This window comes from Triturus cristatus, chromosome 11, assembly GCF_964204655.1.
Source record: "Triturus cristatus chromosome 11, aTriCri1.1, whole genome shotgun sequence".
NCBI lineage: Eukaryota > Metazoa > Chordata > Amphibia > Caudata > Salamandridae > Triturus > Triturus cristatus.
In genome coordinates, this window is record NC_140594.1 from 855,770,034 (window position 1) to 855,785,243 (window position 15,210).

General features: G+C 42.9%; 1 protein-coding gene across 2 annotated transcripts in view; it reads right to left on the reverse strand.

Moving 5' to 3' along the window:
• Positions 1-15,210, reverse strand: part of PROC (protein C, inactivator of coagulation factors Va and VIIIa) — a 106,344-nt gene that overhangs the window by 15,390 nt on the left and 75,744 nt on the right. For both annotated transcript variants that reach the window (XM_085634671.1, XM_085634672.1), the window contains exons 7-8: positions 11,075-11,172; positions 8,065-8,179 (exon numbers count right to left, since the gene is read on the reverse strand). In XM_085634671.1, the coding sequence (XP_085490797.1) occupies positions 8,065-8,179; positions 11,075-11,172 (213 nt within the window). The remainder of the gene's footprint in view (positions 1-8,064; positions 8,180-11,074; positions 11,173-15,210) is intronic.

Below are 15,210 nucleotides of genomic sequence, written 5' to 3' on the forward strand. Positions count from 1 at the left end.
GTTAAGTTTGATGGGGTCCCTGTGTACCCGCTGAATCTCTGCTTCCCATAAAGATGCGGAAGCAACGTGCGGGAAAGCTTTAGTCAAGATATCTATGACAAATGTTTTAACATTGTCCCCTTCCAGTCCTTCTCTTAGGTCGAGAATCCTGATATTATTTCTTCTCAAGTTGTTTTCCAGCCTATCTGATAGATCCCTCTCCCTTTCCTTAAGCCTGGCCACTTCCTGAGTATTATCTTTTACGTCTAACCTCAGCTCTCCTACTTTATACTCCAGTTCATCCATACGATGTGCTAGTGCTGAAAGATTTTCCTCTAAACTGCTACATGTGTCTAGGATTTTCTTTTGGTTAATTTCTAAAGTTGAGAAACGCTCCTTGATCTCTAGGGACAACTGGCTCAACTTCCCTGATATTGGGTCCAAGCCTGGGGTGACCTTAGGAACCGCCTCTAAAAGTGTACTTGCTGTCAGGTCTCCTTCCTTCAATCCGCTAACTCCAGGTGCTGGAGCCGGGTCACTTAGAGCTGAAAATCTACTTAGAATCGGAATGGCTGAGTTTAGTGGCAGATAGCCTTGTGGAAAGGATGCTGCCTGCTTTATGGGTTCCATACCACCCTGTGGATTTAATTTAAAATAGGATCTGAGTGAGGGAGTCACCTTTGTAGGTACTGGGGCAATTTTTTTCTTTCTCTCCTTTAAAGGGGTAACCTTCCCTGTCTTTGCTGGCAGATTTCTGTTTTTATGTTTACTCAACGAGACCCCGAGGATCGTCTGGGTTGTATATCTCGTTGGGGGCAGGTTCCCTTCCAAGAAAAGTGCTGGATCTCAATTTGTACCTTTTACCTATTAGTACTTCACTGTCAGGAATGGAGTTAGTGGGAAGAAAAGAGAGTGCCTTATGTTGTATTAATAGTTCACTCCCCTTAGGTATCAGTTTTTTTCCCCCCAGAGTGTTGAAATACTAGCTCCATAAACCTAAAATCCATAGCATGCCTTAGATCATCACCCTTTACCTGATTTAAGGCCTAGGTTGCACAGGCTATAAATGAACCTTCTTCCTGGGCCCCCAAAGGCAGTAAACACGACTCCACCGAGATCCAGCCAACTCCCTGGGATCTCTCCAGGAAACAACGTGTGCTGACTCTGCCAGAGCTGACCCAGGAACAGAGGGTCAGCTCAGCTGGTCGAGGCAGGGAGCGGCGTGCTGCCCGGGACTCACCGAGCGCACCGGCAGCCCTGAAGAGCGCCATACCAGATCCCACGCACATCCAGGCAGGCCAGAACGCCAGAAAGAACGTGACTGCCGACACGCCGCCTAAACGGCCGTATGCGGAACCAAAAAAGCACAGAGGAGTATAACCGGTAAGGAGCCAAACTGGACACTTATTTGGGCTCGCGAGGCAAGCAGACTGATTCCCTGCAGAAATACAGGCGGTATGCGAGCAGTATGCTAGCCTCGTAGCCTCACCGCAATAGCAGCAGTGAGGGAAACAACGGCCGATTATGACAGTCAGTAAGAAGAGGAACGGGCAAAAGAAACCCAATACCAACAACCAAGCGCGCAGAAAACTAGTGCCTGTTCCTGTGCTATTCCATCTAAGGATTTTCAACGGTGGGAATCCATGCTGAGAGAGTTAGCGGAAAGCAGCTCGGGCCGGCTAGCTAGTGGGCCGCCATGTTCCCAAGCTCCGCCCCTGTCAGGCCTTATTGTGTTTAGATACTTTCTTATAAAGAACCATTGCAATCTGAGGCATTAGTCCAAATTATTTAGTTTAAGTGAAGGAAGACTGCAACTCCCAGTATGCATTAAATAAAAGCCAAGACTGCAGCGTGGTGTCCTGGTGACAAGAAATACATTCAGCTGCGTTCTTTGTATCTCATTTATGACGTTTTGGCACAGGGCAGTGCCGCAAGGAATCTTGCTGTGCTGCCCTATGTCAAAACAAAAGTGCGCTAATGGGCTGTATCTATGTGATACGGTGCATTCCTGTCCTTTTCCCCAGCGCCTGCGCACAATGGTCTGCCATGCACCAATGCAGGCACCCTTGCACCATGGTGCAAGGGTGTCTGTGTTGTGTGGCTGATTGATTTTGTGCAGGAAAGGACACATTCCTGCACGAATTCAATCAATTCAGGTGATTTCCTCTTCTATGTGTGCTGCAGAATGCAGCACAAATAGAAAAAGGAAAAAATGAGGAGGAATTAAAACATTTCTCCTCGTTGAGCCTCCTAACGCCACCCCTAGTTTCTCCTTAGATTCTGACGCATTCCCAGGTTTGCAATTTCTTGTTAATCTGGTAATGCTTCAGATTCCATGGGGGTTGCCTGGGAACACCCACAGCAACACCCATGGAAGCCCCTTTCACGCAATTTTCTGTGTGAAAGGGGCACATATTTACAAGGCCATGAAAACCTACGTAAAGTGGCTTTACGTGGCCTTGTAAATATGCTGGGGCATATTGTGCCACCAGAACATCAAAGGAGTGACGTTCTGGTGCCATGAGAGGCCTCATAAATGAGAACCTTTGTGCGCAGAAGACAATGGAAGGTACTAAAAAAACAAATGAGAGAGCAACCCTTAAACCAAAAGGGACAGGGTTAGAACACCTAACAACAAGAAAAAGGTCCCTCTTGTGTCACATATATCTATTATTACATTCAATCTTTTCCCATATACACCATATTCATAAATGCTCTTTATGTACTCCCAATCATACAATGAGGCCTGTTGATTGCACAGATATCTATCCTTTTACTAAAAATACTATTTTTATTCTCCAATAAAATATCATAAAAACAATATCAACAATTCATTACCTAAAAATATCAGGGGTTTGTTGCTGAAGCAAAATATTGGCCAAAACACTGGCAATGAGACTACAGCCATATCTCACAACGCTGATCCACCCGGATCAGTAAGGCTTCATGCCTAACCGTAGCACGCCCCTGAATCTCCGGAGACTCCATAGTGTCATGGCACGAGAGTCAACTATTGCAGAGGACGCAGTTATTCTTTCCCTGGATGCACGCATGGCATTTGACATGGTCGAATGGCCCTTCCTCTTTGCAGTTCTCCAACATATGGGCTTCGGCCCCAAATTCTGCAAATGGGTACGCTTACTATACCTATGGCACAAGTTGTAGCGAACGGCCGAATCTCAACGGATTTCCCCCTTGGTAAAGGAACGAGACAGGGATGCCCACTTTCCCCACTCTTATTTGCGATAGTACTGGAACCATTGGCGGCTTAGATGCGCCAGGACCCGGTTATCCGAGGGCTGAGGTGGACCATGGGATGGGAAGACCGCATATACCTAGACAATATATTGCTTTATTTGACAGCCCCATTGCGATCCATCAACTGCCTACTAGACATTTGTGCGGCATATGGCAAAGCCTCAGGCTATATTGTCAACTCGTCGAAAACACTTCTCTACATTCTACACGTGCCCCCTCTCAGACTGCCGCGTAATTGTGAAATTCAGATTGCGGAACAGGGTTTCTAATACCTTGGCATATATGTCACCCCTCAAGCCACGCACTTCACAGAAGAAAACCTTATGAAGCCCCTGGCGCGATTCCGCTGTGACGTCAAACACTGGCGTTCACTACCCCTTACTTTACTGGGAAGAGCGGTCCTCTTCAAAATGATGGCACTGCCCAGATTCTTATATATCCTGCAAAATACCCCCTTCCCGGTTCCCCCCTCCTATTTCACGATGATAAGCACTGAGGTAACTAAACTGTTATGGAACGGCAGATCTGCCCGTATCGCCATAAAGAAAATAGTGAAAGGCTGGTATGACGGAGGTATCGCCCTCCCACAAATACAAATGTACTACTGGGCATCACAGCTCATTGTGTTAAACCAATGGCTTCATGCATCACAGGAGGATCCAGCATTCCGTATGGATAGGCATCTCCTAGAACCTGATGGGATCATGGGGGTGCTCTATAATAGATCTAGGAAGATGACCTACACAGTTCCCACAGCTTACACAATACAGATCTGGCATGCAGCACAGCGAGCATTAGGCTGGGAAGGGACTCTCACGCAAGCGACGCCACTGTGGGACACCCGAGAATTAGGGAGACTGCAAAACACCAAGGGGTTCCAACAATGGGATCTGATAGGCATATCCAGTGTTGGAGACCCGTGAAAAAAAGGCGAAGTTATCCCATTTGCCCAACTGCAAGCCACCTACAAACTGGCGCAGACAGAAACCTACAGGTACGCGCAGGTTAGACATGCACTCATGATAGTGATTCCGACAGCCACCCAACTCCCGGAGGCCTCACCACTAGAGGACAGACTCCTTACAGATCACCTAAGTAAAAAAGCCATCTCCCTGACATACCGAAAAATAATTAATAATCAGCCGGACCCCACGACAATCCTTAAGAAACGGTGGGAGACAGACCTGGGAGACCTAGATGAGGAGGACTGGCAGGCAGCCCTGGTGTCCCCGAGGGTAGTTGCGATACCTTCTACATTAAAACTAATACAACTAAAAATCCTACATCCCGTCTATTACATGCGAATCCTGCTGCATAAACTAGGTAGGGCGGACACTCCACTCTGCCTCAGACAATGTGGTGCTATAGGCACCTTCTGGAACACAATTTGGGATTGCCCGGTAATCACTTGCTTCTGGGAGACCATCCTGCGCACGATGTCACAAGTTACCAGAGTAGAGGTCCCACCGGAACCAAAAAGATGTTTGCTTAACATTTGGGAACCCACGGATCTAAATCACGCAGATCAAGATTGGGTAGCACTGGGAATGGCATTAGCGAAGCGTAATATAGCACAGCACTGGGGTTCGGGAGTGTCCCCGTCGCATCAACGGTGGTGCTGGGATATGAACGGCACGATGATAACTGAAAAATCAGTATATGTCCACCGGGGTTATCCAAAAAAATGTGCTCGGTGTGGGGAAAATGGAATCGATTCCATGGTGATATCTGTGAACCCCTCAAGAAGAGCAGGTGTCAGAAGATAGCGATTAACCATTGAAGAAAGGGTTGACAGGAAATGTGCCACAATGCATAACATAACAATAAACGCTAAGGGGCTCGTGAAACCTATTAGTTGATGTAAAAGATATACCACTTCTAAATATGTTTATGTCATTTATTGTATGCACCAATGAATATTCCACCGATGTTTTGATTGTCGACATAAATTTAAATGGCAATAAAATATTTCACAAAAAAAAAAGGAGTTTGTAAACCAACATTACATATAAACAGATTACTAATATTTTCTTACTGTATTACTTCAATATTGTCCTTTATCACAGTTTCGCTGCATTATTTAGGTAGAACATCATCGATTATCAAAAGATTCCTAAAAAAACAATCAAGTTTTCAAGTTGTCAACGTGGTGTTTCGGTGGATCACAGTTGGTCAACTCCACCTTCTTGAGGACAAAACTTTAAAAATAATTATGTTCTCTATAGGAATAAAAACAAATAACAAAATATTGCAACCATGAGAACTAACTAAGGTCAGTTATGTTTACAAAAAAACAGACTCAACTTCATTCACATTAATTTCTAAAAACCCTTGTCAAGACATTCATAAGTTATTATTTTTTCAACGCTTATTCCATATCACTCCTTCATTAAACCCCTTCTATTGAGTCTTGTCTACACTGACATCAGAATATTTGGGTACATTAAAATATCCCAAGAGTGGATATGCATTTTATCACCCCTGCATACCCTATGTATTATCCAAACCTTTAGTTTTTAGGAGCAAAATTTCCCACTAAAGTGTTTTTAAGTGGCATCACAGGTTATTTCACCATTCCCCTGTTGTTTATAAGGCCATTACATATTACCTGTTTGACCACATATTATCACTCTGTATTTTTATCTCATAGACTTATTTCTGATTTATTTTCCGAATTGTGAGGCATTAGTCAGGAAAATGTTAGTAGCTCGCCCTTGTGATGTTATTAGTACTTTCTCTCATGAAGAGTTAAAAATAACTTCATGACTACAAGGAAATAAGTAATGTCCTTGGGAGGGACTTCGATCATGTAACATCAATGCTGAAAGAATAAAGGTACCATAAAGGATGTATTTGTTTCAAAAGGATTTAGGTGTATGATTCTGACCATATTCATTAGGTTTTTAATATAGTAGCCTTGACTTATCCTCAGATGATGCCTATTGCAATATGTGGACGGTGATCACCTGACTCAAATATGGCGGCGGTTCCGGTTCGTTCACGTATTTCACATATGACGAGCCTATAAACGCGAGATAGCTCTGACAAACTGGTTTAATATCCAGAACACTCGATCGGGAAGACGAGTTTGCTACATACCGGTAAGTTATGCATTGGGGAAGCTTCTCCAGCCTACTTTAGGTCTTGGCACAATAAGATGAGACTTGAGCACTTAGGGAATTGTTAGACTATATGATTTAGTTTTAAATAAATGAACTTATGAGGCTGTTTAGATTTGAGAGACAGTTCAATTGAAAAGCTGTTTACATTTAACATACCCAGATCATACTAAGAGTTTTACTTTTATATCTCTAGCAAACATTGTGCAGAAGGTAGATACCGACGCCCCACAGAATATATAAATTGAAAAACACGGGTCAAGCCAAAACGGTCTCTGATCTCTGATGCAGTACAGCCACGATTTAAAGACGGGTGTTTTTAGGTCATACCCATGTGGATTGAATCATGGGTAAGCAGTTAAATTGGTAGTTGAGGGATTGTTAAAGTGGAGACAAAACCTAGCATTAACATAACATCATGTAATATTTATGTCCTTGTAGTCGTGAAGTTGTTTTCGAATCTTCATGAGAGGAAGAACTAATAACACCACAAGGGCACATTACTAAAATTTTCCAGCCTGACGCCTCACAATTCAGAAAAGATATCAGAAATAAGTCTATGGGATAAAAATGCAGAGTGATAGTATGTGGTCAAACAGGTTCTATGTAATGGCCTTATGAATAACAGGGGAATGGTGAAATGACCTGTGGGGCCACTTAAAAAAACTTTAGCAAGACATTTTGCTCTTAAAAATTAAAGGTTTGGATAACACATAAGGTATGCAGGGGTGATAACATGCATACCCACTCTTGGGATATTTTAATGTATCCATTTATTCAGATGTCAGTGTAGACAAGACACAATAGAAGGGGGTAAAAAAGGAGTGATATAAGTGTTGAAAAATAAAAAACTTATGAATGTCTTGAAATGGGTTTTTAGAAATTAGGGTGAATGAAGTTGAGCCTGTTTTTGTAATCATAACGGACCTTAATTAGTTCTCATGGTTGCAATATGTTTTTATTTGTTTTTATTCCTATAGAGTACATCATTGTGTTTATAGTTTGTCCTGAAGAAGGTGGAGCTGACCAAATGTGATCCCCTGAAACGCCGCGTCAACAACTTGATAAATAGTTTTTTTAGGAATTTTTTGATAATTGAAAATTGTGTTTATGTAATTCTTCAGGGGGAGATCTATATGCGTTGCTTTGGTAGGAGAATATCTTTCTGAGTATATGTATGAAAATAATGATGTTCTACCTAAAAAATGCAGTGAAACTGGGATAAAGGACCATATTGAGGTAATACAGTAAGGAAATATTAGTGATCTGTTTATATGTAATGTTGGTTTACAAACCCCTTTTTTAATGATATTTTTATATAATGAATTGTTGAGATTGTTTTTATGATATTTTATTTGAGAACAAAAATAGTATTTTTAATAAAAGGATAGATATCTTTGCAATCAACAGGCCTCATCGTATGATTGGGAATACGCAAGAGCATTGATGAATATGGTGCATATGGGAAAAGATTGAAAGTAATAATACATATATGTGACACAAGATGGACCTTTTTCTTGTTGTTAGACAATGGACAGTAGCACATCAACAGTATATGAGCCGCAGGAGTAACTAGTAAGCCTGAAAAGGAAGACTTGATATAGACAGGTAAAAGAGTGCAGTAAATAAAATTGAGCCCTTAAACGTGCATAGGGATGAAGATGGTGCCATGGAAGAGGATATAAAGTCATCCTGGTCTTTTCCATACCCAGTCTCACCATGTACCTCCCACGATCCTCTACGCAGTGGGCCGCAGTGAGCACCCAGGATGGGTTAATGAGGACTCCCCCACACCTCATCTTCTTCTCAAACAGCAAAAGGGCCTGAAACAGAAAGAGGCAACGGAGAGATAGTAAAATGTTATTGTGCATATGAGACAAAATTTATAAGACGCCAAAAAGGTGAAAAAGGGCTTAACTAAGGTTCTTAGAGGGTGGAAACACTCAAACAGAGGCAGTGACCTACAAAAGAGAGAACAGAGAGGCAAGGGAGTAGCCAGATAATTAAAATGCCCCCCCACTTGAACAAGACATCTAATCACACACCAAGAAGGCCTTCACCCTTTCACCCTCCTTCCATCTATTCATCCCCTTATATCTCGTCAGCCCTTCATCTGTAAATCCCTTCACCTTTCCATCCATCCATTCATCCTTTTGACCGTTCATATATACAGTCATTCTTTCACAAATCCACCAGTCATTATATTAATTGCATCCATCTGTTCTTACATCCTATCATCTATCCATCCTTTCACTCTTCTCATGTGTTCATTATTTATCCTTCTATTCATTCACCCTTTAACCAATTGATCCTTTCACTCTTTCACCTTCCCATCAATTTATTTTCACCCTTACTTCATCCTTTCATCCTTCTTTACACCTTTTCATCATTTTTTCATATTTTTCTTTTCACCCTTTTCTCCTCCCGTTCTTTTTCCTATTGCAATCTCGCCATCTTTTTTCTCTCATTCTAAATATTTTGTTCTTTTCTTTCTCCTGCTCTCTTTTTATATTTATCCCTCTGTCTGTGGTTTCTTTATGTTCAACATTTCTCTTTTGTGTTTACATGTTCCCTGTCAGTGCACTTCCCACACCCCTCTCTCATGATATTGTCTAACAGTATCATTTATGAGATATTTTGTCTGCAAATCTGCAGACAGAAAAATTCCCAGAAACAACTAATTGATGTCCCAATTCACGAGTCCCTGGGGCCCACAATCATCCCCCCGCATAAACTGCTGAACCCCTTCCCCGCTCATGACGGAACCACTCCGTCATGAGCCACGGTTGCGCTGTGCTCATGACGGAGTGGTTCCGTCATGCTACGGCCGTTGGCGGCCGCTCCGCCCACGCGGCGCTAATTCCCCGCCTGTGCGGGTGATTAGCGCAGTGGGCGGAGACGTGACGGAACCACTCCGTCATGAGCACAGCTCAACCGTGGCTCGTGACGGAGTGGTTCCGTCACGAGCACAGCGCCACCGCGCTGCCCCCAAACCCCCCCCCAGCGTCGCGGCGGAATTCCTGCCGCGGCGAAGGGGTTAAATGAGGGATTCCCTATGCCACTTCAGAGAGGAAAAGAGAATAAGATGATTTACAGAGATTCTCTTCCTCTCTCTCAAAGATGTTCTCCTGGCTGCGTTCCATCAGCACAGTCCTCAAACACTTAAGCACTATCACCACACTTTCTTTTGATTTCCATTCCTGTTTGGCCTTTCTGGATTTCGTTGCGTTTCAGTCTAATATTTCTCTTGACCATTTCATTTTAGGGTTTTAACTTTCAGATGCTGGTTTCTCCCACAACATCGGAGGCTGCTGGCAACACCTTTCAGGCAGTAACCTCTCCTGACAAGATGTACGCTTTACCCCTCAGAGAGAGTCACTTTAGGGACTGCTTCATACAGACTGGAAATATCACGGGCAAACCAATTCAAAATCTCTTATTTACTCAAAGAGCAGGCTAGATGGTTCATGTTATGCCATAGAATCTTCGGTTCTGAAACCTCAATGGGGGAGGGGGCGATCATAAAAAGCTGTGTCGGATAAGGAACAGGGAAGTACATTTATTAGAAACTGGCGGAGTGCGGTGTTACGGCAAAATTGGTAACATCGCTCTCCACCAGTTTCAAAACGCAGTGATGCGCTGTATTTACAAGAATGCGGCGCACCCCTGCGCTTCCCCTAGCATTGGTGCTGAAAAAGCTGCCTGGCACCAGCGCAGGCCCCCTTGTGCCATTTTGCCAGGGTACCTGCACTGCAGGGGCGATTGTTTATGTGCAGGAAGGTGTTCCTTCCTGCACATAAACAATCTTTACAGGCGATTTGCTCTTTCTGTGTGGAATGCAGCACACATGGAAAGAGCAAAATACGAGGAGAAATAAAACATTTCTCCTCGTATTGCCTGCTTAAGATTAGATATTCCTTGGTAATATTTATGGTGCTGCCTCAAACCTTGTAAATATGGGGCAACGTCAAAAAGTAATGGGTATTGCGGTGCAACTCCCACTGCAACACCCATTGCACGACCGTTCATGAGAAGTGCTGCGTGAATAGGGGCCTTATTTACAAGGCGGTATTAAGCCACGTTAAGTGACTTAACACCACCTTGTAAATAAGACAAAGGAGTTAACGCCACCAGAACGTCGAAAAAGTAACTTCTGGTGGCGTTAACCCCTTGTAAATATGCCCCCAGGGTTTGTCCACAGCAAGAGATGTAACTGTAGAGAGAAATAGAGTAAGGAAAGCAAGGCTAGACTGGAGCACACCTGCACACAGGGATTGGTATAATGTAGGACCCTGTACTTGGAAAGGCGTCCCTCCATTTTTGGTTTGTCTCATGCAATACAGGATGTTGTCTTTTTGAAACCCCTGACACATGCCATGTCACAGAGCTCATCACCACAACTGAGGGTACGACTCCCATGGACTCATGGCCCAGCAGAGGGGCTGGCTGGCCAGGGTATGTGATCAAAGCTGATTCTACACCTGACATAATTGCATGCTCATCGTCCTAGCGCAGAATCCTATTGGTCATCCATCACCTCAGAATTCTTCCCTCCTAAAAGTCTGTTTTTAGTGTCCATCGCCTGTCACAGGTATCTCGTGCCTTTCAAGCACTGCTCCATTTATGAACTTCCTTTGCCTCATTCCCTACCATGAGGAATGTGCTCATGTGTATTCTTACCTTCCCAGTGAGAGACTTTCTACAGACCAGTTTCTCACCTGCCAGGGACTATCTCCTTTCTTCCCTTGTTTACCACCAATGAGTCGTGTTATGTTTTTCGGTCTTGAAAACTTATCCCGTCCACATGCATACTCCACTAGAAAAAAGAAACATACAATGTGGTGTCTAGCTGCTTTGAGGGATGTACAAAAACAACAAATGAAATGGAATTAAGTATATTTATATATGTGAGAAGGTTTACTCCGTCCTCCATCTCCCAAACTGCTTCCTGTGTAAGCTCTAAACGGTTGGTACATTGGCCTAACTTGTGCTTTCATTTTCTTCTTATGTTTCCATTCCATTTCATATATTCATGTATTTAAGTACACATTTGTCATTTATAAGTGAGTGCTTCCTTTAGTATAAATTGTACATGCATAACATATAAAGTTTTAATTTATTTTAGGTTCTTAGGGCATCAATTACTCACATATATGTATTAATGTGATTTATAATGTGTAGTGTATTTTAGTAAATCTGCAACATAATTCACGCTCAAATTATTGCATTTGACATAATTCATCAGGAGGGCTGATATTTCCACAATGATTGGAAAAGAGTGTTTATGATTAACACAGACTTGTGGCGAAACATTTTTCAGCTTTCCTTGTGATGGTTGAGCGAGCTGGGTACTTGCAAGCATCGCGAGTAAAGACCACTTGCTCCCTAGAGCTGTTCCTTTATCTGCATATTCCCAAAACACATTCTACTTCTAAGATCTCCAAAATAGACCTTTCTAGACTTCCCTTCTCTACCCCACCTTCCATCGTCTCAAACCTCTTTCACTCTTCAGATCTCTCAAACAAGCCTTGAGTTGTAATCTGAGATTTATGGAACCCTGCCTATGTCATGGAAAGTAGTGATGCATGGGAATGTCATGAACCACTGATTCTGTCTCTGGGTGGCCTGCTGTTAAATCGGTGTTTCTACTACTGGAATGAACCTCGTCATCAACATTGACTGGGGTCATGAAATTATAATACTGCCTGATTGGGGACAGGCAATATTAGCACAGATTCCCCTGCCTGACTGCCTGCTCGTTCACCCTGTTTTGGAAGCTGTACAGTTTTCCCGCACGGCTCACTTCTCGACTTCTAGAGAGTTGGACTGGATTGTCCGAGTGGATGACTGCATTTCAAGCTATATTTCAACAAAACGGTGAGTTTTTACCGCTTTTGGATTTGCTACACAGGCGTGAGGCTTACCTTGCCAACGGCCGCGCCGCAAGCTCTCTTCAAAGAGTGCATTTCAACACTTGGCGGCCGCACCGCAAGCTCTTTTCAAAGAGTGCATTTCAACGCTCGCAGTTCACACCGCGAGCTACTTGATTCAATGCCTCTCCTCTCTGAACCTGAAATGCACACCACACTCCAACGTGTACGTGATCACGTTGTAACTACGCGACGTGCGGCCATCTTGGAAGTGTTATCTTCCGTTACAGAGCCCACATTACCTCGTCACAACGATTTTACTTCCAAAAATACATGAAGCTTTCCTTGTTTTGTCTCAACTATTCTTTATCTATGTTACGGTGAGAGCTGGCAGTGACATTCCTTCATATTTACTTTTAACTTTATGTTTTTGATCGCCCAGATTTTGTAACTTTGCCTTACTTTTGTTCACACTGTGACAGGAGACTCTACTGTTGTTTGTGGGAAGCATTGGATACCGGCATTCCACTGTTATTTTTTTGAATTGGGACTATACACACTACTGACTAAGCTGTTACTTGCAGTTATACTTAGCAAGAAGTTACATTTCTAAGTGACTTTAAGCATATCATTTGACTTCATTGCAAATAAAGTACTTTACACATATCGCCATGGCAACTTCGACAAGTATATCTCAACCTTCTGCGTTTTTATCAGAAAAAGGGGATCTTGTTCTTCCATGGAAGAGATGGAGGAATCTCTTTGATTCTTACATAGTGGCAATTGGTGGAGAAAAGTTTTCTGCCTTTAGGAAACAAGCCATACTTCTGCACAATTTGGGTGTAGAAGAGAGAAATATGTATGACAGTATGGATTTAATTCCAGTCGGCAATGGTGACGGAGAACCAGCAGATGTCTATGAGATGTCAATGACTATGTTGGAGAGATATTTTGGTCCCCGTATCAATAAAGTCCTTCAACGACATAGATTTTTCACCAGAGTTCAAGGTCCTGTTGAAGGGGTGGGAAGTTATGTTGCCTCTTTAAAAACTTTATACCAAAACAACAACGTCTCAGCTGGATATCATTTTTAGAAAGGCCAAATATTTTAGTGATATAAATCACAAAGGGAGGGGGGAAAAAAAGGGAAGGGAGACCAAAGGAACATAGAAAAGAATTGTATATTGTAGGTAGTTTTTACAGCACTACAGTACAATAAAAGTACAAATGACCAAAAACACACATAAGTGAGCACTGGGCGTGATAGTGATAGTGAACGGCGCAGTGACACAATGAGTGAAAAACAGCGTGAACAGCGCAAATTAAGATAATAACAATGTGATCGAAAGGAATAATTATATACAATCTGCTATGGATACATTTGTTTCTCAATGACCACAAATAAGCCAAAAAGTTCTTTGCTGGGTTTTGTCGACGGCGTTTCAGCCTGGTTGGTTTCAGGCCATCATCAGGACAATGGTCATAGTTTTAATGTGTGCTGTAAGGGCAAAGAGGAAGTGGGGTTTAAATAATTCTTGAATAGAGTGCCAAAGTGAAAAAGGTGACCCCAAAAGTAAAAGAAATACCTGGGCGTAGTACATCTAAAGTACAAGGAATCCTTTGAGATTGGTGAAAACGGACATAAATCAGCGTCTGATCTAAAAAGACAGTGAGAGGGGGAAGAGGGAAAGACGCGGTTAGTGAGTGGCCCTAAGACTGACTGACGGATGTGGCCAAAAGGGGAAAAGAAATCGTATTTACCAGTCGTTCATGCACTTAAGGAACAACATCCGGAGTTTGGAAAGTAGCCAGGAGCAATAAAGGTCCAGGGCTCGAAGGGAAAGGATCAGATCTGTCCAAGGAAAAAGAGGGAATTAGGGTAGGAGGGAAGAGAAGGAGCGGAATAGGCAAAATTCCGTCCTACGGTATTATAGTCTTACCTCGTGAATTATTCGTGGAAGAGGAATCCAAGAATTGGGAATCCAAGGGACGGGAAGTAAATCCCACCGTGAAGGGGCGCCAGGACGAGTGAAGCGTCTGTACCGGTAGCGGCGTGTGTGTGAAGACGCCATTCATCAGGAAAGGGCTAAGTCACGTGACCGGGTCAGGCCAAGAAAACAACTGGAGTGGGAAATAGGAGTGGTTGGAAGGTGCCCCGGGGGAATGATTGAGATGCAAGGGAGGGAAGAAAGCGGGAAGAAGGAGCCCAAGCATATTTAAGGAATGAACGGTTCGAGACTGGTGTCAGTAGCCAGAATATACATATGTAGTATTAACAATAGATACTGTACACACGTGAGTTGTATTAAATTAAATTAAATTAATATACATAATTAACATTAGTAATAAATACTTTGAACATAGGAATTACATTGAAAGTAACAAAATTAAAAGGGGCAGGAGACAAATTGGGGGAGGGAAGGATGGGAGGGTGAGGGGCGAGGCGGGGTCGGGAAAGGGAAGGGGGGAAGAAAGAGAAGGGGAAGAGGGGGTGGGGAGTGGGTAGAGGAGGAAACAAGGAGATTACATATGACAACACAGAACAATAATTGCAAAAAATGAGACGATATACGACAAGGACATAAAATGGTTAGCCATAGCGTTTTAGGGGTTGATAATTAACTCAAAAAACAGTTATTATATATATAAGACAATTGACATATAATGTAAAACTTAAGATATGAAGACGATAAAACATACAATTGTGTAAATACTGTATACACTTATGGAAAAGGAAAATTGTAATTAGAAATTGCGGTGGACAGACTTGTACATAGGGAAAAAGGCTTACATCAATAACTCGAGGTGTAAGGGCCATAGAGCAAGTATGTCCATTAGGTAGGCAAGGAAGCGGAAGGGGGGGGGGAAGGGAGGGGAAAAAAGGGGGGGGGGAAGAGGAGGGGAAGGGGGGACGAGAAAGGTCAGGAAGCACAAGTTGAGCAAGCATTCATTATAAAACAGTCTATGAAGCATTCCAAGGCGAT